This window comes from Rhodamnia argentea, unplaced genomic scaffold (genome assembly GCF_020921035.1).
Source record: "Rhodamnia argentea isolate NSW1041297 unplaced genomic scaffold, ASM2092103v1 Rarg_v2.50, whole genome shotgun sequence".
Taxonomy (NCBI): domain Eukaryota; kingdom Viridiplantae; phylum Streptophyta; class Magnoliopsida; order Myrtales; family Myrtaceae; genus Rhodamnia; species Rhodamnia argentea.
This window is the reverse complement of record NW_025955898.1, coordinates 11,686-35,000: the sequence shown is the minus strand read 5'-3', so window position 1 is coordinate 35,000 and position 23,315 is coordinate 11,686. Positions and strand designations below refer to the sequence as shown.

Genomic DNA, 23,315 nt, shown 5'->3' with positions numbered 1-23,315 from the left:
CAAGGGAAAAGGAACTCGCCAGAGAAGCAAGCGAAATCAATGCAGTCGTCAGTCAGAACCTTCACTTCAGGGGCCAGCTAGCGGTAACTCTCACTCTCATAAACCCACTAACAGCACTCCTAACTTCACTTCTTCCTAAAACGACGACGAGGAAGAGACATAGAGCGAAGGAATGGTATAAAAGAAAAGGTAGCCACGAGTCCAGCTGGAAAGAGGTTTCAAACTGTATTGCTTACCATCTAAGGGGCAGGTACTGCAACTGGTTCTAGGGGGACAAAAACTGAGTCTAGACAAGAAAGTCTTTTTTCTTAAAAAAAGGGCGTCAGATTGCTAAAGCTTAACTGGCTAGAACATAACTTCCAGAAACGTCAACTTCCATTGGAACTCAGAGCGACGGGAAGGGTCAAGGAAAAGAAGGGAAAGGTAACGGAATTCACTCGACTAACGACTAAGAAGGTGAGGAAAAGAGGGGTAGTTCCTCTAACGATGCCTGAATGCTACTTTCGCCTAGTCGGTGAAGCTGCGTCCTCCCCTCTTCTCTTGGTGGCATTTCCCTTGGCTTCCATCACAGAAGATGTCAGCAATAGCAATCCTTCAGTCAATGGAATCAGTAGCTACACTGACCCCTGCACGAAAGTAGTTTTATAATCGATAGAGCTCGTGGATTTGTTCATTCATAGCATAGAGGTAGATCCTTTCCCGAGCCCGATGATCGAATGTTATCCCTTTCCACTCCTGCTGCATTCCTGACTGCTTCCCTGTTGTGGCTGCGTGTCCTAATCGAAAAGAACTCATCTCATAGGGTCCGTTTCCTTGGCTGACACCGACACCGGCCGATAGAAACTAAGATATAATAGGGAGGGCTGGCCATTCGGTCCCTAATCTCTCTATGTTTGAGTGGCCTATAGGAGAGAGGTTCACCCGGTTATACCACTGTAGGGCCCAATCATCTTATTAAAAGAAAATAAGAAAGTGGACCTTAAGCTGACAAGACAATGATTGATTTCTTTCATAACCTCGACTTCTTTATTTGACTTCAACTTCAATCGGACCGGTCTTCAAAGAAAGATCAGATCTTCCAATCGCTTATGTCAGAGCTGGTTCCTCTGTCAGAGGGTTAGATCATTCACCTATTGGGACAGTAGCTTCACTCCTGGAAAAGAAGAAATGAAATGCTGCTTTGTTTACAAGAAAGAGATTCAAATCTCCAATGTGATACCTAATCCTAACCCAGTCGGCGTAGGCGAGTCACTCGAGAAGGCTTTTATCCCAGTCCTGCTAGCCCAAGCTAGTAGTCAGATGAGTATGCCCGGTATGTCTTTCCAAAAGGACAGCTGTCTTCTTGAAGTCAAGGTGGGTCATGGATACACTCTCTACTCCGATCTCTCCTCAAGAGAGAGGATCAGTTATGCTTGATTGAAGGCTTGATGGCTGAAGGAAAGACTTCCTTTCTTGCCCAACATCTCCTCTCCGCTTTGGTTGAGCTGTTTCGCTTCATTGCCGTCAAAAGGACTTTAAAGGAAGAGTATGCCCTGCCTTTCCTTTCCCTTTTGGTACGCGAAGGCGTCTTTCTATTCCATTAAATGAAGGAATCTCTCTGACAAGGGCAACGGCTTGGAAAGAAAAATCCCAACTCTTTTCTTGTCCCAAAGAAATCCATTCCGGAAGCGGAAGGTCGGCTTGGCGTTGCGTAAATCAGATATCTTGTCCCAGGCTACTCTCTTCCCTTCTTCGTAGGGTACGCTCCGTTCCCAAGAAGATCAGGTGAGCCCGAAGACCGAATCAATGTGACTTACACTTTTCTTTGAATTGGATTTGTCGCGTTCTCATTGGATTACTACTATACTGGGCTTCCCCCCTTTCAGCATGGCTTCCTAGAAGAAAGGTGTGAGTTCTCGTTGCCGTTCGACCCCCCTTTGGCCACGTCTACCATTTCATTAAGTCAGTTCGGTAGCTAGGTCACAAGACCCAGCCGTCACATCAAGATCGTAAAATGACGTATATGAGAGAGTGGAACCAACGGCTTATGAGCTCACGGTTTGAGAGTGGCTGTAGCCTACCTAAGCTCAGCTTTATTCAGTTCAATACATTGCGCGCACGGTTCTCGTTATTGGACTTTGCTTTTGGGTTCGCTCCTCTCATGTGTTCGAGTGCCTACGCTCCTGCACCTATCGGTACAGTGGCTTGACGCTCCTCTGACTCTGGTCTAGCTGGGGAGAGAACTCCACTCATTGCCCGATCCTCTCTCTTATACGGTCTTCTTTATTTAACTGGGTGGGATATCTAAGACATGGGGCTACCGAGAGATATAAGATCTTGTCCCAGTTCTAAATAATCGAAGGGTTTATACTCTCGCTATTGGACCTGATAGTTGAGTGGCTAAGAGCATGAGGGAAAGATTCGACTTTAAAAGACCGGATGGTTGGCTTGGTTGATGGAAAAAGTGCCGTAAGTCGAGCTGCTATCGATCATGGAATAAAAGACAGGTTGGGACAAATCCTGATCTTTTAATTGCGTCAATAAAATAAGATAGATGGATGCCTGAATCGGACATATGAGATGAGCCCTAAACCCCTCGTTCTTTGCGTGAAGACCAGATGCGCTCTTAGCTGCCTTTCAAGATGCCAAATCGTTCTCAACTTTCATTGGTTTGGCGGGGCTCTTCATCTATCAATCGAAGGTTAGAGTTGGCTTCATTGCTTGGTTTTGGAAGACGGGAGAGATCTCAGATCAGGTTCAACCTCAAGTGAGTCATCATAGGGTCTTGCTTTGAGGAACGGACAGACCAGACAGTCGTGACTTTCTTTCTCGCCTCTTTCTCTTTATTGCCTGAGCCCGGGCTTCAAAGTCAGAGCCTTCCCTGCTTCACCCATTCATTGCCATCAACCGGCTGTTCGAGCTCATCAATCAAGACGGCGGGGAACTTAGATGATTCATCTTAGTATGCCGGGTATGTCGTTGCCCAAGGTCCTTTCTAAGAGATCAATCTAAGGGTAGAAAAAGAAGAGAATCAGACTTCGGTGAGTGCCGCTTGCTGTCAGGCCATCGGCTCCTATCACTTTGTTCGATTGAAAGCCTTTTCCTCGATGAGTTGAAGGTTTGTGACTCCTTCGCTTCGACCGTACCTTCTTTCTTTAGTAGCGAGTAGAACTTGAAAGATAGGGGTCAACGCCACAGGCATTAGCCAAAACAATAGAACTTGACAGAGATTGAGTTGAAACAGCATTTCTTGTCACCATGACCAGCCCTGACTTGACTGGTGGGTGAAGGAGAGAAAGTCTCAGCGCTAACTCACTAGACGGACAATCGACCCTAGGGAGAGAAGCTACCCCGATTCACTAGCCTAGCCTGGGAACATCACTTCCTATAGTGGCAGGTAGTTGAATTGAAGGAAAGCGGCAGCTAATTGAATGGGTTCTGTCGCACCTGATTCATCTTCCACCGAGATTACATCACATCAATGAAGGAATGCAAGTGTAGTTTTCCCCAGATCTAATGTCTGATTTCGACCTGATCTTGATCTATTAGAAACGAACTGCCCTACGTTCAAGAAAGAAAGACTGTCTGGCTGTAGCCATGTCGAATGGAGAAGGAGGGGCTTCAAGGGCAGAGGCACGAAGTGAAGCAGCTTTCCCAACCCAAGACATAGGTTAAGAAGCGGAATGGGGCAAGGCCGAGGAACCGCCATCTCTTTTCATTTGTTTTGGGTATTACCAAACCTAGCCTAGCCTTCGTCAATCACACTAAAGCGGAGCACCCAACTATGGCAAGGCCCCCTTCTGTAAGGGTTAGGTTAGTCAATCCGGCCCGAGACGCGTTCGTTGACAAAACCGCCGTAGGAATGGAGACCTTTCAATAGAGCGGAGTCGAACTGATCAACGAGAAAGAGGCCCTATTAACTATAAACGAATACACCACAAGATCGAACTGCACTCATACCTCTCCCGCATCAAGTTGACCGCCACCCCCCTACGTAGTGATTATATCAATCATGTACGTAGGTAGGGCCCCCATTCTGATTGGTATATCATGAAAAAAGAAAGCCATTTGCACCAGGCGCACTGCGCTTTCCCTTGCCCAGATGTTCGCCTTTCTAAGTCAAGTAATGGTGACCCGCCGAAGACTGGAGCCTCGTAACATGTTGACGAAGACCTCCGAACTGAGGATTCGATCAGTAGAGGGGGCTACTTTGCCTCCCCGGAATAAGAATAGCCCCGCTCTCTAGCCGACGGATCCCCTTGATTATATAACAGGGAAGGAACGTGTCACATTAGAAGTGAACAATCAGAGATGTCCTCTAATCACCACGATGAGGCTGGTCCCTCTTTTAGTAGACTCAGCTATGAATATGAATGAAGAAATGAATGCCGGGCTCTTTCTTTCACTGCTAACCCCAAGAAGTTTCTTAATGCTGATACTTTCTCTTTCGTCGAGCCCTGAGCTTGTGATCCTCTTTGAGTGTGGGTTCAATTGGATGAATCTGTCAAGTCAAGGTCAACGTACATAGCACAAAGGATGGTGCATCGCCTATTTCTCGTTCTCGCTCGGGAGCCAAAACCGAACACGCCTGCTACCTACTGTACTGGACCTTCGACCCGGCATTCTACCCTTGTCGAATCGGAACCAACCACCACTGCATTGCGCTCGAACAGTTGAGCGGCCGCCGGCCAGCAACTTCCGTGCACAGATAGAGATTCATTCTTCGTACCTGGTCCAACCTCAAAATCCTTCGCGGGTTGGTAAGGAGTCAGTCTTCTTTGGTAAGACGGAATTGGACAAAGAAAAGAGAGTGCTCGACCGGAAGAACGGCCAACAAAACAAAGACCGTAATTACATAGATAACTGCTCCTCCCTTTCTCTGTCTTTAAGGCTTTAAGTCGAACCGTATGGCGGCTGGAAAGAAAGACGACCTCACCTTCTCGTAGATGGTGTCAGTGAGAGGAACTTGAGTCTCCCCCGTTGACCTTCTTTTGTGGATAGAATCTTCAATGAGTGTAAGCAAGCACCCAACCTAAGAAAGGTGCTTGTTGAGTAAGGCTGGCTTTCGAGCCCAAGCCCCTTGTATAGGTTGGGTGCTTGAGCGCTTCTCATATCGATCAAGGCTTTCCTTGAGTTTTCAAGTTGGGGCGCGTTAGCTAGACCCTTTTCTTGCGGGAGTGATAACGCGCGCCCTCTAGTTTTTTTTCTTCGCTTGCTCTGCAGTACGAGCCTCATACAGAGCCGCGCCCTTTTAATATGATGAGAAGAAGAGGGGCCGCCCTCTTTTCTTTTCCGCACCCATCCTTTCCTTATTTACTAGTACATATTTTTTGGGGTGTATAGCTCAGTTGGTAGAGCATTGGGCTTTTAACCTAATGGTCGCAGGTTCAAGTCCTGCTATACCCAAACCTACCTTACTATAGTAGGTGATGCGTAGTAGCGTTCAAAGATCACTCTTTGGCCTTTAGACTCGCTTCAGCGACTTTGCCCTTTAAGTGACAAAGGGGGTGAGCCGCTCCAAGCCGAAAGCGATAGCGAATCCCGAACTTGCCCACGCTCATCCAAACCGGCCTCAAAAAGCGATCGGAAAGCAAAGCCCTTCCTTCCAATCCAAGCCGACGAAGCCGCCCCTATATCTAACCACCGCTCACCCCGATCACATATTGGCACGTTCATGATGCATCATGATCAAAAGGCCCTAAAAAAGACCTATGCATCAGTGTACTGTCATGATCATATATTAGCTCGATTTTTTGGACGGCTTGAAGGTAGTTTACTTGCTTACTTGTTAGAGTAAGGCGAAGCCGCCTATTTCTTCGGGCAAAGGGCGCTCCCTCCTCCTAACTCCTTCCACTTCTCCCCGGGACAGGGACTACGGCTTGACCTTCGAGGAAGAACTCCGTGGGACCCCTCCTTTTAGGGCGCCTAGATAGTGAAAGGTTATCCCTTTGCAACGCTGGAAGCTAAGCAAAGTCACGAAGCTGGCTGACTACGCTCGAGCAGAGCTCAGGCCCGGAGGTGGTGGCTGAACTCGCCACAGAGTTCAGGAGCGAGTAAGACTATCTTGGTGAATGCAATAAGAATCGGCTGCTCGCCGCAGCAGAGTGCTTTGCCCATGCTGCTATCCGCCGCCGAAGCGCTCTCAAGGAATTCGTGCTTGGATGTCGAGATCAGGGGACTCTATCCAATCCATGCGGCGAAATCTATTTGTGGTGGAACAAACTCAAATCCAAATATATTTTCCGATACAAGAGATCGGCCCCGAAGCAAGGTATGGTGGGTGCCAGCAACTTAAACTTGTTAGGAGTAGGGGCTGAAAAGAGCTCTTTGTATAGCTTGGCTTTGCTGGGCTTTGATGCTTACAACTTAGAGAAAGGGGAAGGTTTGAGAAAGGAGCTTTTTAGCCCTTTTGCTGGATTGTTGGTCCGCGGCCCCGCTCTATAGATAGAATGAATAAGGAGAGGCCTATCGATGACATGACCGAGCCACTCTTTTACTACTCCTTACCTTACCCCCTTGTCACTTAAGGGGAAGCAAGAGAAGGGGGCCCGCTGGAAACCTTCGCCTTCGGCTCCATACTGATCGGGCCGGCCGGCCATGAAGGGACATTACGAACTTCTTACTGGTAATACTGGGCTGTATATGATCCTGATCAGTGATCAGTATATTTTCATATTCCGGATCCTTATGTGCTTTTTTTTTCTTATACTAGCGGCGGCAGATCCATTAGTAAACAGGAGCTGCTATCGTTCACCCGGCTGGATGTCAATCTGACGGATGGATAGGCGTAGCAGAAAAGAAAAGATAGGGTCAATTACGAGAGGAAGGCGGAGGAAAGAAGACGAGAGAGCAAGCCCCAGGAAAGTATAGGTTGGCTTGCAGCTACCACGGCCGTAAGAACGACTCGAAAGACGGGCCCCCGCCCCGAGAGTCGCGATAAAATCTTTCGGAATCAAAATTATATCGTGGTAGCCTACAATGGTTGCTTTCCTATGCCGTTCCATTCATACGAAGCCAAGCCGATCCGATTTAGGCCTAGGACCCAACTCCGAACCCTTTGCCTGGCCTCGGGTGGTGGATCGAATGAACACTCAACTGCGTCATCACGGCAGCGATGGATGTTTAACCTTTATTTATATCTTATCCTTCTTTATAAATAAAGAGAAAGGCGGGGATGGACTCTGAAATACTCCTCCGATCGGTTCCGACAGTCTTTTCTTCACCTTCTCTTCTCGGCATGATCCAGGCGTTCAAGCTAGCAGATCAAATCATGGGTTTTCATCCCCGGAGAGGCAAATGAGTCGGTTGGTTGAAATGCGGTTATGCCGGGTGGACTAAAGTCAAGTGGGAGGTGGTCTCGTATTATCTTATAATAGGAGGACGCCCGCTTTTAGCTCTAAGTCATCGCTTCCAATCCTATTCCTATAATAGAACGCTTTTCTTTTTTTCGGTATGCCGCTCCGCGAACAGAGCGAATGAAGAGAGATCCAACCTAATATCATGAATATCCTTCGCCCGTTATCTCCTCATCTTCCTATTTATAAGTCACAGCTTACTTATTTAGACTACTCACTTTTTTTTAAGGAGAAGCATTGCTTTCCTGCACTCTAAAAGTTTTCTTTTTTCTCTTGTGTTCGATGTATTTTGTCAGTCCATCCTTTCAGAGATTGGGTTCCCCCCGGGGGGATTGAGCCCTATCTTTCTTTTCATATATGGGCTGCTCCGGGTGGATCACTTCCCGGAGAGAGCTGGATGCTGTATGCATCTAGTAACATGGGGTTACGCGGCCGCCCCCAAGGGCAGCAACCACACCCTGCGGGAAGAACAGCCAACGCCCCCGGCACTCCGCCGGTACCTCAACCGGTTGTTATCCCCAATTGGACCAGCCTCTTCTCGGGGATGACAGCCGAAGGAGCCTCCTTTAGAACAGGTACCTTTTCCTTAATTTCGGGGGAATGATGACCCCTCCAGATGGCGTCCATTCTAGAAGCCCAAGTCATTGTGGAGCGCCATGTGGAGGCTGCATTGGTCCATGATAACTTTCATCCAGAGTCCATTCTTGCGCAATATGCAGAAATTCGGGGTCTTCTACATTCGCCGCAAGGGGAGCTCCTCAGTGAGCGCACCTCTCACTCCTACCCGACTCAGATAGTGAAAGATGGCACCCGACAAAGCGTTCCCTATCGCCGGATTAGGAGAGCCATCCAGAGCGGTCATCTCTCGTTGTAAGATCATCGTTTGGTTGGTTGGATGGTGATGCCCAGAAGGACCTCGCACACCCCACCCCCAAATAGGCTCTTGGTCTCAAAAGGGAATGGAATCTACTTTTTTCGGTATGCCGCTCCGCGAGCAAGGAGCGAGAGAAGCAAGCGGGCTGTGATGATGTCAGAATTTGCACCTATTTGTATCTATTTAGTGATTAGTCCGCTACTTTCTTTGATCCTACTCGGTGTTCCTTTTCCATTTGCTTCCAATAGTTCGACCTACCCAGAAAAATTGTCGGCCTACGAATGTGGTTTCGATCCTTCCGGTGATGCCAGAAGTCGTTTCGATATACGATTTTATCTTGTTTCAATTTTATTTATTATCCCTGATCCGGAAGTCACCTTTTTCTTTCCTTGGGCAGTACCTCCCAACAAGATTGATTCGTTTGGATCTTGGTCCATGATGGCCTTTTTATTGATTTTGACGATTGGATCTCTCTATGAATGGAAAAGGGGTGCTTCGGATCGGGAGTAATCACTAGTGATAGGGCAAAAATCGGGGGTAAGGACAAAGGAAAGAGCGATGCCTACATTAAATCAATTGATTCGTTATGGTAGAGAAGAAAAACGGCGCACGGACCGTACTCGAGCTTTGGATCAATGTCCCCAGAAGCAAGGAGTATGCCTGCGTGTTTCAACGAGAACACCGAAAAAACCTAATTCAGCTCTACGTAAGATAGCCAAAGTACGATTGAGCAATCGACATGATATATTTGCTTACATTCCGGGCGAAGGTCATAATTTGCAGGAACATTCTATGGTCTTAATAAGAGGAGGTAGAGTGAAAGATTTGCCAGGTGTGAAATCCCATTGTATTCGAGGAGTCAAGGATTTGCTGGGAATTCCGGATCGAAGAAGAGGCAGATCAAAATATGGTGCGGAAAAACCCAAATCGAGATGAATGGAAGATGCCTCTGGAACTTGTTTTTCTCGGTCAGGAGAGGTTTATCCTTTGCCCCAATGATGGCCTTTTTCATCTTATTTGTATTCCGATCGAAGAAAGAAGGTTTCCAGTCTCATTCAACCAACTCTCTTTTTGAAGCAGATAGTTCACAGTGCTCATTCGATTCGATAGAAAAAAGTCACCCTATGTTTGTTGAATTATTTGATTTTAAGCTCTTGCCCCGTTTTTGAACGCTGGGCAAGAGGCGCTACCGCAGGCGCCCGATTTCCTACCTTTGCCCTCTCAAGGAGAAGGAGCGCTACCGCAGGTGCCCTCTCAAGGAGAAGGAGCGCTACCGCAGGCTCCAAATCCACTGCCCTCTCAAGAGGCCCTGCGGCAGGCGCCAGCACCGGCTGAAGTTGCCCACCCCGCTCCCAACCAAGAGGAGCTTGCGGCACTCCGAAGGGAGATTCATGATTTAATAAAAGAAAAACTTCGGAAAGAATCTGAGAGAGGGGTCGGTCCGCTGTCCACTCTGTTTCCCGAACAGAGGGAACTTCACTCGAGGACCGCCCACTTTATAATGGAAACCGACCTGGGGCTCTCCCCGGAGACAAATGTAGATACTCTCCGTGAATGCGCGGATGATCTGAGGGAGGATCCAAATCTCCTTCTGACGCTCATGAAACCCTATTTGCCAGAAAAAAGTGAGTCTGTCTGCATTCCCCAAGAGCAGCTTTTCATAGTACCTTAACTCTTTTGTCGTGGCGCTGCTGGATGCTTCTGATCAATAGGAAGAGGAGTATAAAAAAAAACTTATGATGAGCATCTATTTGGGTAGATCATTTCCAAGATCTAATTCCAGTTTTTTCTTATTTAGTGGAAACGCCTTACAATCTGAAGTTTTACGCTTAAGGGAAAAAATGTTCTTGGTGGATGCAGGACCTGGGACCCCCAGAATTTGTATGCAAGATGAGCCTACAGGAGTGCCAATCAACCGAGCCAGCAGGCTTGAGAATAAGGTTGGATACCTGGATCTAGTGGCCGGTGAATCACTGATCAAAGAGAAGATTTTGGAGAGATTCTTCATCGATCTAGTGGCCGGTGAATCACTGATCAAAGAACGAGCAGCCGCCAGGTTTAATGATTTGGTTGGATCCCTGGATGTAGTAGCTGGTGAACCGCTTCTTCTTCTTCCACGAAGATTCAGACAAAACCGAGCTTGGATGGAACTGAACAAGATTTGGCGAACGAATACAAGGGTCAAAGGCTTTCTAATTGAGAAAGGAAAAAGAGGTTATTCAGTAGCCATCGCGGGTTTCATTACTTTTCTTCCATTCCGTCGTCACATAAGGAAAAGGATAAAAAATGATCGATTCAGCATTGAGAAGATTAACCCAAAAAGGACGAATATTGTGGTGTTCTAAGAGCGGCAGATCAAACAAGAACTTGAGGAGCTTGCCAGGATGGCTTGGTAAGCAAGCAACCACTGATGTAGGCGCCAACTCCCAGTTCTTTTCTCTTCTTTCTTTTTTAGTTGAGTGACAGTTCATAAAAACAATTGTCCAAGATTGCTAGATCGAGCACGCGACGCGCATAGTATAAAGTTCAAGAGGGGGTTGTCTCCTCTTCAACATTTCTACGACTTCCTTGCCTTCCCCTTTTCAGAGAGCTCCTTTTTATCTTCCCAGATTTTCCTCCATATCTTCGCCGCCTTCTTCATCATCTTGTTCCATCCTTCAGGGATGTTCGGTAGGTGCCCGGGCCTCCTAAAAAATCTTTCCGACAAGAATGCTGCTTTCACATTGTAAGACATGGAACCGTCTCGCTCTTGTGAACACTGATCATAAGTGACAAAAGCCGCCGGAATCCTCATTTTTTGTCCATAAGCTCTCCTCGCTACTCTAAGAATTTCAAATGTCTTTTTATACACTGGTGCAGATGATTGCCCCTAAGGCACCGATGGACCAAGGCCTTCGTCTATCACCCGAATTTCTTGATTCACGGCGTCGAGTATTTGCACTTTCGATCTCGTGACTCGACCTGTAGGCGGTGATACCGCCACCTTCGAGGACGTGATCTTCTCTTAGTCACTTGTGCTGGTGGCGGAGAGGGCGGCGCTTGTGTTCTGGCTCTGGGGGGTGTTCCCTTTCTAAATTATGACGTACTAGGTTAGGTTGCCATCTAGGTCTCGTCTCGGTCGGGGGTTGACGAGTCAAGGCGCTTCCTCTTCTTTATATAGATGCGGATGGAGAAGGAATTCGGATCCGCTTGGCTCTTTATTTATTATAAAGAAATGTATTCCCACTTGTGGGAGTTGCAGAAGATAATACAAATTTAAAAGAAATACCCGAAATTTTAAAATATGCATAAAAATCAGTATGGGAATGCGGAATAAAGGGCGGGTGAAAACCCAACATGGTAGGGTAGGACGGGGAGGCAAAGATAAAGATGGTAGGCATAGTCAGCCCTGTAGGTGGAGGCACACGAAGACCACACACATATCTCTTTTGAATCTATATCCCACGCTCATCAGCTCTTCGGGAAGAGAAGGACTCCAGTCAGGAGAGATTTCTGAGTGCATGAGTTGAGTTAAGGAAGGGGGTCTTAAGCCCCCATGGGGAAATACACAGGAAAGAGGGAATGCATTTTTTGAAATCAATATCCTAGGCCAGCCCGGAAACTCTCCAATCAAATAATAGGTCAACTCCCCTTTAATGGTAAGGGCAAGGGGTCAATCCAATCCGGTACCTTCGCTTCCTTGTTACACATATCCTATCTTTTATTTAAATACATCCCGCCCACATCACACTCAGCCCTTACTTGGTCAGCTAAACATTTTTGAAAAAAAAAAGACTTTTCCGGTCAGAAGTGGGGGGTTTGGGTGCGCTTCTTCTTCCTGCTGGTTCAGGAGCTTAGGCCCAAGCGCTAATAGTTTCCTAGTTGGAGTTGGCACACGTAGGCCCGGAACCGGAGGTTGGTTGGCGCATTCGGTAAAGTATTCCGCTAGCTGGCGCATAGCAATAGCAAGCAAGAAAGCTCAAAGCCAGCAGTAAGTAAGGTCCAGAGCAGGAGCAAGAAAATGGATTCGTGAGTGGCTTTGTCTTTCGTGAGCGTAGGTGTAGGCAGTAAAGGAGCACGTATGCGCAGGTGCCGGAGTGAAAGCCAGTTGCTAGCTAGGTGCGCTCGAATCCCTTGACTGCGGTGCTATTGAATGGTATAGAATCGGACAAGCAATTTATTGTCCATGGGGAAAGGCCGGAGTGAAAGCTCAATCCAAGACATGAAAGCGGAATCACAACTGTCGAAGTAAGTAGTTCAATGCCAATGAAGAAGACAAGGTTTAGCCTAGTCTAGTCCTAAGGAAATAAAATGATATAGAATTAGATGTCATCTCATGCCCTCTTTGAATGGCTTGTTCAAGAAGGGATTTCTGTTCTTAGAAAGAAAAAGCTCTTGGTGAATACCATGTTAGGACAAATGCTATCGAGTCCACTGCTTGAGAATACCCTCATGGTGCTTCAGTCAGTTAATAATAAAAAAATAAGTTGCTAGAGGAAGACAGAAGCAAGGGAGGACCCGGCAATCTTAGACTTTATTTAAATCGATCCCACACCTGGCCTCAAGGCAGATAAAAGACCAGGCAAAAAAGGCCATAAACTATACCCGGCTCCAGGCCAACCTTACCTTAATAGCCGAATTAGCATCGATTGAATCACAAATGGACGTAGTAGCTTAGATAGATCGAAAAAGCTGTGAATAGGGAGGGCTTCAGTTCTTCTTTTCCCAAGGTAGTTCACGGGGGAGGCAACTCAATACAATAGGTAGCTCAAGCCGATAAAGAAGCTCAAACCAGGCTCAAGGGAAAGAGATGAATGGATAAGAACGATCCCAGAAGCCATCCTCAAGTATGATTAGGATGATGCTTGAACTGGATCCTCTAAAGGGAGTTCCACCGGGGGAAGAGGAGGTAGCGTTGTCTCTACTATATAATGATTGATTTTCTAGCAGTGAAAATGCAATATCCGATGCAGTTAGCTCGAGTGAAGGAACCGAGACAAGTAGGCCAATTTTCCCGCACCATAGCGTGGTGATACCCTCCCATCTGACCCCGGTAAACCACCCATCGGATAGCCTAGACCTCGAAGACTGCAAAGTAGATGCCAATAGTACTCTTTCCACACTGGCATACACTGCAACTTGAATATTCACAGGATTTGCAGAATTGAGCAGATCGGCTGCACTATGCCTCCTCCCCGAACCATAAAAAGTCGAGCCACCAGCAGCATAGGCAGCAGATACATGTCCACCAATTTATCCACTACCATAAGCAAGAGCAGTTTCAGAGGCATAGGAAGGAGCATGAGCGGTTTCAGGCCCAGTTGTAAATCGTTCGGTTCCACAACCTACAATATGAAATGCTACAGACCCGAAACCGGGCCATGAGACCCGTAGAGTACCCTCTCAGACCAGCCCCTGCCTATAGTTGTTGAACCCATCGAACCCCCTCCCACTAGAATAGTTGTATTAAAACTCCCTGCTATGGGAGAAATCCACTCCTATGGTTGGACGGAGACATGGCAACGGTAGTTGTTGGACCACCAGCGAATTTATTGAGCACATATGCCCCTAAACTTTTCGAATCTAAGGCCAGGTGGTTCCTCCCCGCATTCTGGTAGTCGAGAAGCCCCTCTTGTTTAGGTTGTTCCTATTACTTCGGTATGTCTTACCGCAGCAGGAGTCACCGTCTGCAGAATCAACAGAATCGATTTTTCCCAACTGACTCAACATCTTCTGGGTCTACTAGTTCCGGACCTGGAGCTGCTACTTATGTCAGTGCTAGTGATGCTACTCTAGCTCACGATCATGAGTAACTTAACCAACTGACTCACCAACCTTACCAACTTCTGGCTCATCCACTGACTCAACCAAATCAACCGGTTCAATTACTGCAAATTAATATGAATTATTAGAATTATCATCCTGGGCGAAGCAATGAGCACTCGACCTTACTTATATTATAAAGGGAGAGGGAATTCGATACAGACTGGTTGGTGTTCCAGAATGAGATAGTAGGCAACATCTCGCATCTCAAGCATCAAGAGTCTTGAGGCACGGAGTATCAAACCTTTCCCTTTTTGAGGTCAAGAGGCATCACTCCCTCCCCTCAATTTATTTTTCCATTTGAAATTGATGACGGGGCAGGGCAGGAGCTAGCTTTGTGGAGCGAATCGAAGTTTTCATCGCCAGGCCATTATAGTAGTTGTTCAACGGTTCGGGAGGCGGGATTTGTGTCCACTTCTCCACAGCTCGGTCCCAACCAAACCTTACTCGATAGTGGAGGCGACTAACAACTAGCCACTCTGCTTTCACCCGGATGCTGCTTGCTCCTGCATCAATGCCTATGCTTCCGACATGTCTGGGTAGTACCTCCACTCGAATGATCTACCTACCTTACCTGAGCCCAGTTGAGAGTTCTTACTCCGGATATTTTTTCTTTCCAGATAGTAGGCCTTTGGACCGGCTCTGCAGGCAGGTGATCGTGGCCAACTGAGAAGTGACAAATAGCAGAGCGGGGTGTGTGATTGATACATGTGTACGTTTTACAAGAGCTCAGATGACTAGATAATCGCACGCACACATCATAACTAGGAAAGTTCCCCTAAGGATCCAGTCCCACTCTCTTTCTATCTATAACTCATTCCATTCCCTAGGTCGGGGATTACTACGCCCTTACTTCCAGAGGTAACGGTTGAACGCTAAGCTGCTTCTCAACTCACTGACCTTCCCCGCCAACCGCCTTCCTTTGAATGATTGATTCAGTGTGAGAATATACTCTCTCTGGTGGAACAAAAGCCCTGACTTGTGCTTTAGAACAGCGGGGCTCTAGCTCTTTCTATATTATGTTATTTCGATCCGTAAGTAAGAGTAAGAACCTATCCAGCTGAGCACGATCTAGGCTACAAAGGCACTTCCACTCAGAAGGTGGGTTAGTGGCATTATAGTTCGAAATACTTTAGCGAAGCGGGAAAGCGGCAGAACGCAAACTCTCGTCGACAGTCAGACATGGCCCATCTTGCTGCTCCCCTAGAGGCGCCTACTGAATCGGAGACTTCCTAATCCCCTTACTCCCTATTCTCTCTCAAATAAAGCTGCTGACTTCAAGTCGTCTTGAATAGTGCACAATCATAGCAAGAAGAAGTGGGAATAATGAAAAACTCCCTTACTGCTACTGAAATCTGCCCATGTGCTTCATGCGAGCAACTCTTTCTCGGTTTGGCTACTAAGAGTTCTGTCTTTATCGAATTTCTTAGTGCAGATTTTACCACTACTATTATGAGCGACGATCGACCTACCTAAGTTTTTACTAGTCATCATCGGTTTACCCGCTTGCTGAAACCTCCCTCCATAGCCGATTGAATGGTTGGATAGCCACTCAACTGTTCACTATACTTCCTGTATCCCACTCTCCTCCCTATCTCTCTCGACCCATTCATCGGAGTATGTTGGGCTGGAATGCCTCCATTCCCATCCCATCCTTTATGATCTCTGGGCCTTCCCGCTATGAGATATTTCCAGTGCACAAGCATATTCATGCATAATACTGTTTTACTTCTTTCCCCTCTCTTATAGGTGGGTAGGAATTCCTAGAAGAGGATATAAGGTCATTTTGTCATCAGTGGAGGAGCATGCGTGATAGAGATACTTCTCTATGCGAATGTTCTGGCTTTCAAAAGACGAGTAAGGGACGGGGAGTTCATAATTGCATAAAGGGAGTCTTCAAACCGTCTCAATCAATAGAGGCTAGATCGGACTAAGGAGAGAGACGGTTGAGTACGGAAGCGAAAGCGGCGATATAGGCTAGCTAAATGCCCAGTGAGAATACTGAAATGAATAAAGAGAAATCCGAATGACTAGTGGCCATAACTCATTAAGCAATCAACACCTTTTTCGCTTAGCGTTTCCTCTTTCTACCGTTACGAGGAAGCTGCAGTATCCTCTTAGGTCTTTGCACGGCTTTCGACCGGGAAGAGGTTTCCTCGTTGCATCTTTCCACACAGCATTGGTTCCGTCCCTTACCTTACCTTTATCGCCCGTCGGGCGTCAAGGTTCGTATTAGATCCTTATCGATCGTATTTTTTTGTTTTTGAAAAAAAAATTCTGTCATTTATGGACGGTCACTTGGGGTATAACCCTATTTTCATCTCCAAAGAGGACGAGGCAAAAAGAGCCTTCCCTTGTCCGGGTGCTGTTGGACGAACGGACTATTCTGATGGCAGGTGATGCCCTTCGGTCTGAATAAGGCGTCAGTTACCTACCAGCGAGCGATGAACCTCATCTTCCATTACTTTATTGTCAACATCGTAGAGGTGGTGTATATTGATGATGTAGTTGTGAAGTCTTTCCCTGTAGAGGGTCATTTGGCTGATCTCAAGACAGTCTTTGAGCGCGAGAACACGGCTTGAAGATGAATCCGTAAAAATGTGCATTTGGCGTAACAGCAGGAAACTTCCGGAAGTTCTTAGTGCACAACAGAGGGGTTGAAATTGACAAGAAGAAATCCAGGGCAATCAAGGAAGCACCTCCCTCAAGAAGCAAAAAGGAGTTGCGGCGCTTGATCGGACAGATAAATTTCCCCGGCGGTTCATCTCCAATTTTGGACGGAAAATCCAGCCTTTCGCCCCACTTCTCAAGACAACAGAGGATTAAGAGTTTTTTTAGGACGAGAGCCATGGCCCAGTCTTGCAACGAGTCAAAAATGACCTCGCTGAGGCACCAGTTAGAATACCTTCTCGGCCCGGAGAACCGCTACAGCTATACATATCATATCATCAGCCTCAAACGAGTCGTTGGGAGCATTCTTATCGCAGAAGAACGGAGATGGTAATGAACAAGCAAGATATTCTTTGAGCAGGGTCCTGCAAGGACCGGATAAAAACTATTCCCCGGTCGAAAAGATGTGCCTATGTCTGTACTTTGCTTAGGTCAAAGTAACTCTAATTTGCCAAGGCAGACCTTCATCATCGCTCGCACAACACAAGTCAAGCTTAGCCGCCTTCCCTTTCATTCTTCGGGTGGTCTGTGATCTTCCATGCACGGATTCAAAGCATAGAACCGAAACAGGTTACCGTCCCGTACAGGTCTTCGATCTCTGACTCTATTCCTAGAGCTTTGGATGGACAAGTTGCCAAATGCAACTAAAAGAGATCCCTCAGTTGGGGTGCACCACAAGCAAGAAGTCGGACTCCATTATCACGACAGTAACTTTAAAAGGGTTCATACTCCTGCCAACGTTGAATTGGCCAATGCAACGTATATGACTTTAAGCTCTCACCATCAATCCTGGCATAGAATATAAGTTCAATAATGGAAACTCAAATCATATGAATCCAATTGGGATTCATATCATGCTCTCAAGCCCACGGGGTCCTTGTACCCCGTTCATGTAACACATGAGATGTATAGGCATTTTGAAACCAACCGGTTGCATTCTTCCTTCAAATTCTGGAATATCTACCTTAATGTCATAATCTCGCTGGAAATCAAATCATAGTTTCTACGAGCATGACGATAGGGAGCAGCTTCATCACTCGATGCACGGCTTCTCGCACGATAGAAAGGGAGGAAGGGAGGATTAAATGAATCCTTCCTCTCTATTTGCTGATTCTTCATCTTCAGAGGCACGATGCGGTTGATTGCGCTCTAGAGCCTCATAGAGCTCCAAACGTTTTTGAAGCTACTGCACTTGATTTCTGAATTCCTACATCTCGATGTCTCATTGATCTCTCACCGTAGCTGAGGTTTCCCAAACGGCCTTTGTACGACGAGGAGCCATTGAACCAAAGCTCTGATACCCGATTTGAAACTATTGTCCAACTTCCAAGGTTACATCTTTTCTGGGATCGGGTGGAATTCTGTGATGTGTCTCTTGAAATCTTCTTTTGCCTTGGACAGGTGGGGCTAGCATGTGCTTCCTCGGTGCGGAGAGCATCAGATTTACTCGAACGCTTCTACTTCCTTCTCGTTGCCTGCACCCACCACTCCCTTTTCCATCTTCATTATTTAGATTGTTATGACTACGGCGTGCCGGGAATTTGTTCACAGCGGAAGAAGACAAGTCTTCCTCAAATGGATCAGACACCTATGTTTAACACACCCAAATCGATCTTGATGAACTTTAAGACTTTAGCTTACTATTATCTATAAGTAGACTGGTTCTTGCTACTGCTTTTCCTTATCCTGCAATTGGATGCGCTATCCGGTCCAGTTCAACTGATCTACGATGGTCGGGTGCTTGCTTCGGGTCCTTTAATGTGAAATCATTCCCTCCCTCCATCTAAGGAACTAAGACTAATGCAATAAATAAGACTAAAGCCCTTATATTCAATTTAAAAAACGACTTTTATTTCAACACGACCGGTAACACCAAGAACATCGGATACACAAGGAACGGGTATTTCAAAGAGCGCATACGTTTCATGTGCACCGCTTACGTTCATAACTTCTTCTCATCCTTCCCTCCTTCTATATGGATATCAGGAAAGTCCGCTCTCCCTTTTCTCTCTTTATGCGTGGAGATCTTCTTCTGTTTTCCTTACATCAAGTGAAAATCGGACTTCAGTCCTTCAATCATGCAAGCACAGAATATCCAAGAATGTCGGATTTAGCGATCGTCTCAATGAGACTCGGATGCTATCGAAAATGAGGCTGGATGGAATGAAGGTTGGTAAACTCCATTTTTTATCTCACACACGTCCTAACATTTCTTATGCAGTGGGCAGTTTATACACGATCCTAAGGAGTCTCACATGGAGGTGCTTTCTCGTATTCTTCGATTCTTGAAAGTTGCTCCTGGGAAAGGTATATAATTCTATAAGAATAAGAATATGCGAGTAGAAGCTTATACTTTTGCAGATTGGGCTGACTGATGGGAGATCTACCTCTGGATACCTCAGGCTGGTGGGTGGTCATTTTGTAAATGTTCATACTAAGAAACAATCCGTTGTGGCTAGATCTAGTGCCGAGGCAGAATTTTTAGCAATGGCGAATGCTATCGGTGAATTACTTTGGCTAGGAGGCTTATTACAGGAGCGAAGGCTTCCATTTGACAATCCTTTGAGGTTCTATTGTGACAATTAAAGCAGCGATAAATATTGCTCATAATCAAGTACGGGTAGTTTTTGGCAGATGTCTCTTCCTCAGAGAGGAAATAAAGAAAGACCGATCAAATGAAGAAATTTCTTCAATCGAAGTCCCCAAATCGGCCTTTGTCTATGCCCAAATTCCTTTTAAAGAGACGAGACAGACGGAAACTATAGAATTTTTTCCGAAAATCCATCTACATCACTGGCCTCTGAGTCCATGTTGGCTCAGTGAATACCAACTCGAGAACTTCATGTCGTCATAAGCGTATAAAGATATACCCCAAAAGGGAGGCTTTGCTTCGCTCCCGCATCATCTGTGGTTGGTTGGTGCATATGCACATTTCCCTTTGAAGGAAGGGAGATCGGCTTTAGAATATGCTTACGACGGGGTTGGATAAAACTGGCACGATTTCCATGGACAGCTACGAAGGAAAAAGGCATGCAGGCCAAAAAGACGCTCTTTCTTGCAAGTCTCACGATTTTCATTGGACAACATTAAAGGCAATGGCATTGAGGCGAAAAACACGGGCTTTCCATTAGGAGATGGGACAGGAACCTTAACCATCGACTTATGTCCCAAAAGGGATCATTTCAAGACATCCTAGCCCTCGAGGAGTCATGGCACACAGCAGGTACAAATCTTCCTTGGCTGATATTGGTTTTTAAGTGTGTCAATCGGGCACACATAGTTCCGCTCCGATCCATTGGTCGACAAATGCGAAATCAATGCATTCTTTGACATGTGTGGAAGCTGAGGAATTTGTTCTACCGTTGGCTCGTAACCAGGGTGACGAAGAGCTATAAATCTTAATCGAAAAAGAAGGTTTGATCCTGGCTCAGGAGTGGGGTATAGTTCCCCAAGAGGAATGGCAATGCCGTGAGTAAAGCGATTTCATTTGTTCCACATCTTGATCTCTCTTTCCGGCGGATCTAATTCGTCGAATTCTCCTCGAATGCCGCTGTCTTTCTTGCTGTTACTACACCCCGATCTTCCTGTGCTGGTTCTTTTTCTGGAAAAATTAGATGGAAACCAACTAGAGTACGTCCTTCCTGCATTTAATCGCTAGGTAGGGGTTTAGTTTAGAGATAGCCCCTCAGATGGTTGAAAAAGGGGTTCTTGCTACCTAAATATGGCTGGCTGTCTAACTCTTTTGAGCTCTGGACAAAAGATGGGAACCAGGGAGTCAGACCAAAAAGAATGAGTTCTTTGATCCGTCCGGAAATCCCTCATTGATAGATATCAAGAGAACACAGCTATTTAAGCTATTGAATCAACTGTGGGACTTGAGCTAGTTGGCATCTCTTAACTTTGTTCATCTTCCTCTAGAGCATCCGATTACTGATTCTTAAACTGACACAAAGGAGATAGAAGAGAAAAAGACAAAACCGGAGATGAACAAAGCGGAAGGAAGCTTGATTTCACTATTCCCGTGCTTTTTTGTGTGTTAGCCAGGTGAAAGGCTCACTCGGCCGGCAAATATGCACTTTCTATCCAAGGGAGGAGGCTCTCTCAAACTCCATGTTCTCAGCTGGCCCGCCCTAGCTGTCTCGTAACCCCCCTCATCTGGTCCAAGAACCCGGCCTTCTCCTCATCGAACGATTGCTTCTAGCGCTGGTTGAGCTCACTTCCCCTTTCCTTGGATTGGGACGCATACATCGAGAATATACAGAAAATAAAAGATTTGTTTCATTCCCCGCCGGCTTCATCGGCAAGACAAGACGCACCCGTGGTGGCTGAAGATCCACTCCTGCAGACCAACATGCGGAGGGCATTGCCAAACACGCCATCGCGAGCGGCCCTATGTTGAGTAAGGGGGCAGTACCCCGAACGAAGCAAGAGCAACTGGGGGCATAAGCCCAACCCTCCTTGCAACAATGAATCAGTTGGTAAATAAAGAAGTAAAAGAGGCCAAGGAAAAGGAGGAGGATAACCGCATGATCACCAAACCAACTCCGGCTTGGATAGATTCCGTGCCGTATACGCCAGGGTTCTCTCAGCCAGACTTCAAAATGTTCGACGGAAGGGGAGACCCGCACCAGCATCTAGCGCATTTCCTGGTAAGATGTGGGCCGGTAGCGCAGAATGGGATACTGTCTGTGCTTTAGGCTCTTCCTACAATCATTGGAGGGGCCGGCCTAACCATGGTACGCCCACCTCTCTGAAGAGTCGATCCCGACTTGGGAAGCAAGGGTCTCGGAGTTCAGGAAGCAGTTCAACAACACACAAAGAAGGGTTGGAGTGCCCGAACTACTCAAGATCAAGCAAAGGGATAATGAACCTGTCACGGAGTTCATTGCAAGGTGGCGAGCCCTTACTTTTGCCTGTCCCCAGAAGTTGACTCAGGAAGAGCTCCTCAAGATGTGCATGAACAACTTCAGGCACGACTTGTCGTCGATACTCCTGCCCAAAACCTTGTTGGAAGGGGGATTCGACGACAAGTGCACTAAAGCTCACGATGTGGAAGCACATCTTAGCAAACGGAGGCGTCCTACGAAGTACTTGAAATTCGTTCCGTTACCTTATTAACAAAGTAGACGAATCACTCTCTTTCTCTATTATACAAATGGACTTCTTTTTCACAGCCTATATGCGTATGCGTAAAACGAGAGTCCTTACTTTTCTTTCTCTTGCCCTGACATAATTCGGGGCTATCGGTTCCGTTCTGTTCTCTCTCTCTCTCTCTCTACCTCTTCTTTTTGACCTAACTAACTTCAAAATCTTTTATGCCCGGCCATATAGCATACATCAAGAAGCCCTCCCTTTGAAGTGCATTTATCAGATCAGCTCCCCGAGTCAGACGAAAGAGGGTTAAAGGCCCACTACTTCTTCATTCATGGCCTATTTTTTTGTTTGATTGATCTCCCTTTCGTATTCATTCATTCGACCTGAGGCAAAAGAGAAGTCATAGAAAGAAAGGTTCTTTCATGCAATGGATAACGGGCCGGCCTCCTATGGATTCCTCCAACTCAATGAATGAGGGGAGGAGTATGAGGAAGGCCGGCTTTCTATATGAAGATTCAAACAAAAAGGAAAAAGGTCAAAGCATATCTTACTGAAGAATCTGACTGAATGAGGAAGAGCTCTTTATGTGGTCTCACTTTACCACCATCTGAAATGCGCGAAACTTCGATTGGTGGAAGCCAGTCCATGAAGATTCTCCCTTTTCTTACGTGCAATTCCCCTCTTTCGGTAAGCATCCAGTATCTCATCAGATGAACATTTCTCTAAGCTTATCCTGTAGCTTATACGTCGTTTGAAAGCTGCTTCAAGGATCCAACGAATAGCTAAGGTTTGTTGACGATCCTTGTCTACAATCCCAGGGACATCAACAATAGTACCTGCAACTCCTACTTTTTCCACTTCGCATATGGGCTTTATATTCGCTACGGCGTCAACCATAAGTTTGATTACATCGCCTTCAGTTCGAGCTGGGTGATGAAAAGTTTGATAAACAATAGCACGAACTCTCGTTCTTTTACCTTCTTTCATCCGAAAGTTGACCAACTTCTTGATCAATTGTTTTTGCTCACCATCCAAGCCCCCCATATAGCTGAGAATTTCCGAGCAATTGGAAGCCGCTTTCGATGACGAGGCCGATAAATTGATATTACGCAATCCTGACTGTCCATCTTTTTCAGCCAACTCCCCTGTTTCCATCTTTCCTTTCCGAGTTCATAGCTTCTTGAACTTTTTTAGGGTCTCGCTCCCTGAGTTCAAGAGTCTACACTCTCGCGTCATAGGGCTCCGTCCCGGAATCAGGACCGCCCTTCTTTCGGTAAAGGTATTCTATTTCATTCCCTTCGGGTCTCAAGTAATCTCCCCTTCCACGGGTTCAGTTGTGGCATATGAAATTCGATTTCCGGTTGGGTTAGGTAAAGGAATGTGAATCCCTTCCCTTAAGTTATCTATCGGTGAAGAAATTAGGTGCCCCTCCCGCGGTACATACGGAAGAGCTTCCCCGTACGTCTTGAGAGAATCACTTTCGCTCTGCTCTTTCTTAGCTATTCAAGATAGTAGCGAACCTACGCACTCCAATAAAGCCT

General features: G+C 46.4%; 3 protein-coding genes and 1 non-coding gene across 4 annotated transcripts; 3 read left to right on the top strand and 1 right to left on the bottom strand.

Annotated features, from left to right (window-relative positions):
• The first annotated feature begins 5,312 nt into the window (after positions 1 to 5,312).
• On the top strand, positions 5,313 to 5,385 carry TRNAK-UUU. Its single transcript has one exon. It is a non-coding gene; the product is annotated as a tRNA-Lys (tRNA).
• On the top strand, positions 5,363 to 8,920 carry LOC125313491 (NADH-ubiquinone oxidoreductase chain 3). Its single transcript, XM_048273218.1, has 3 exons — positions 5,363 to 5,747; positions 5,778 to 7,421; positions 8,305 to 8,920. The coding sequence occupies exon 3, from the start codon at positions 8,359 to 8,361 to the stop codon at positions 8,716 to 8,718; it is 360 nt and encodes a 119-aa protein (XP_048129175.1). The 5' UTR covers positions 5,363 to 5,747; positions 5,778 to 7,421; positions 8,305 to 8,358; the 3' UTR covers positions 8,719 to 8,920.
• Positions 8,767 to 10,608, top strand: LOC125313490 (ribosomal protein S12, mitochondrial). Its single transcript, XM_048273217.1, has one exon. It carries the CDS (start codon positions 8,767 to 8,769, stop codon positions 9,142 to 9,144), a length of 378 nt encoding a protein of 125 aa, XP_048129174.1. The 3' UTR covers positions 9,145 to 10,608.
• Positions 10,609 to 21,791: 11,183 nt separating this feature from the next.
• On the bottom strand, positions 21,792 to 23,069 carry LOC125313489 (ribosomal protein S7, mitochondrial). The gene has a single exon (XM_048273216.1). The coding sequence runs from the start codon at positions 22,927 to 22,929 to the stop codon at positions 22,372 to 22,374; it is 558 nt and encodes a 185-aa protein (XP_048129173.1). The 5' UTR covers positions 22,930 to 23,069; the 3' UTR covers positions 21,792 to 22,371.
• Positions 23,070 to 23,315: the final 246 nt, after the last annotated feature.

What these genes read in the sequence shown, in the direction of transcription:
- LOC125313491 (XM_048273218.1), top strand. Translation starts at nt 8,359, where the DNA reads ATGATGTCAGAATTTGCACCTATTTGTATCTATTTAGTGATTAGTCCG.
- LOC125313490 (XM_048273217.1), top strand. Translation starts at nt 8,767, where the DNA reads ATGCCTACATTAAATCAATTGATTCGTTATGGTAGAGAAGAAAAACGG.
- LOC125313489 (XM_048273216.1), bottom strand. Translation starts at nt 22,929, where the DNA reads ATGGAAACAGGGGAGTTGGCTGAAAAAGATGGACAGTCAGGATTGCGT.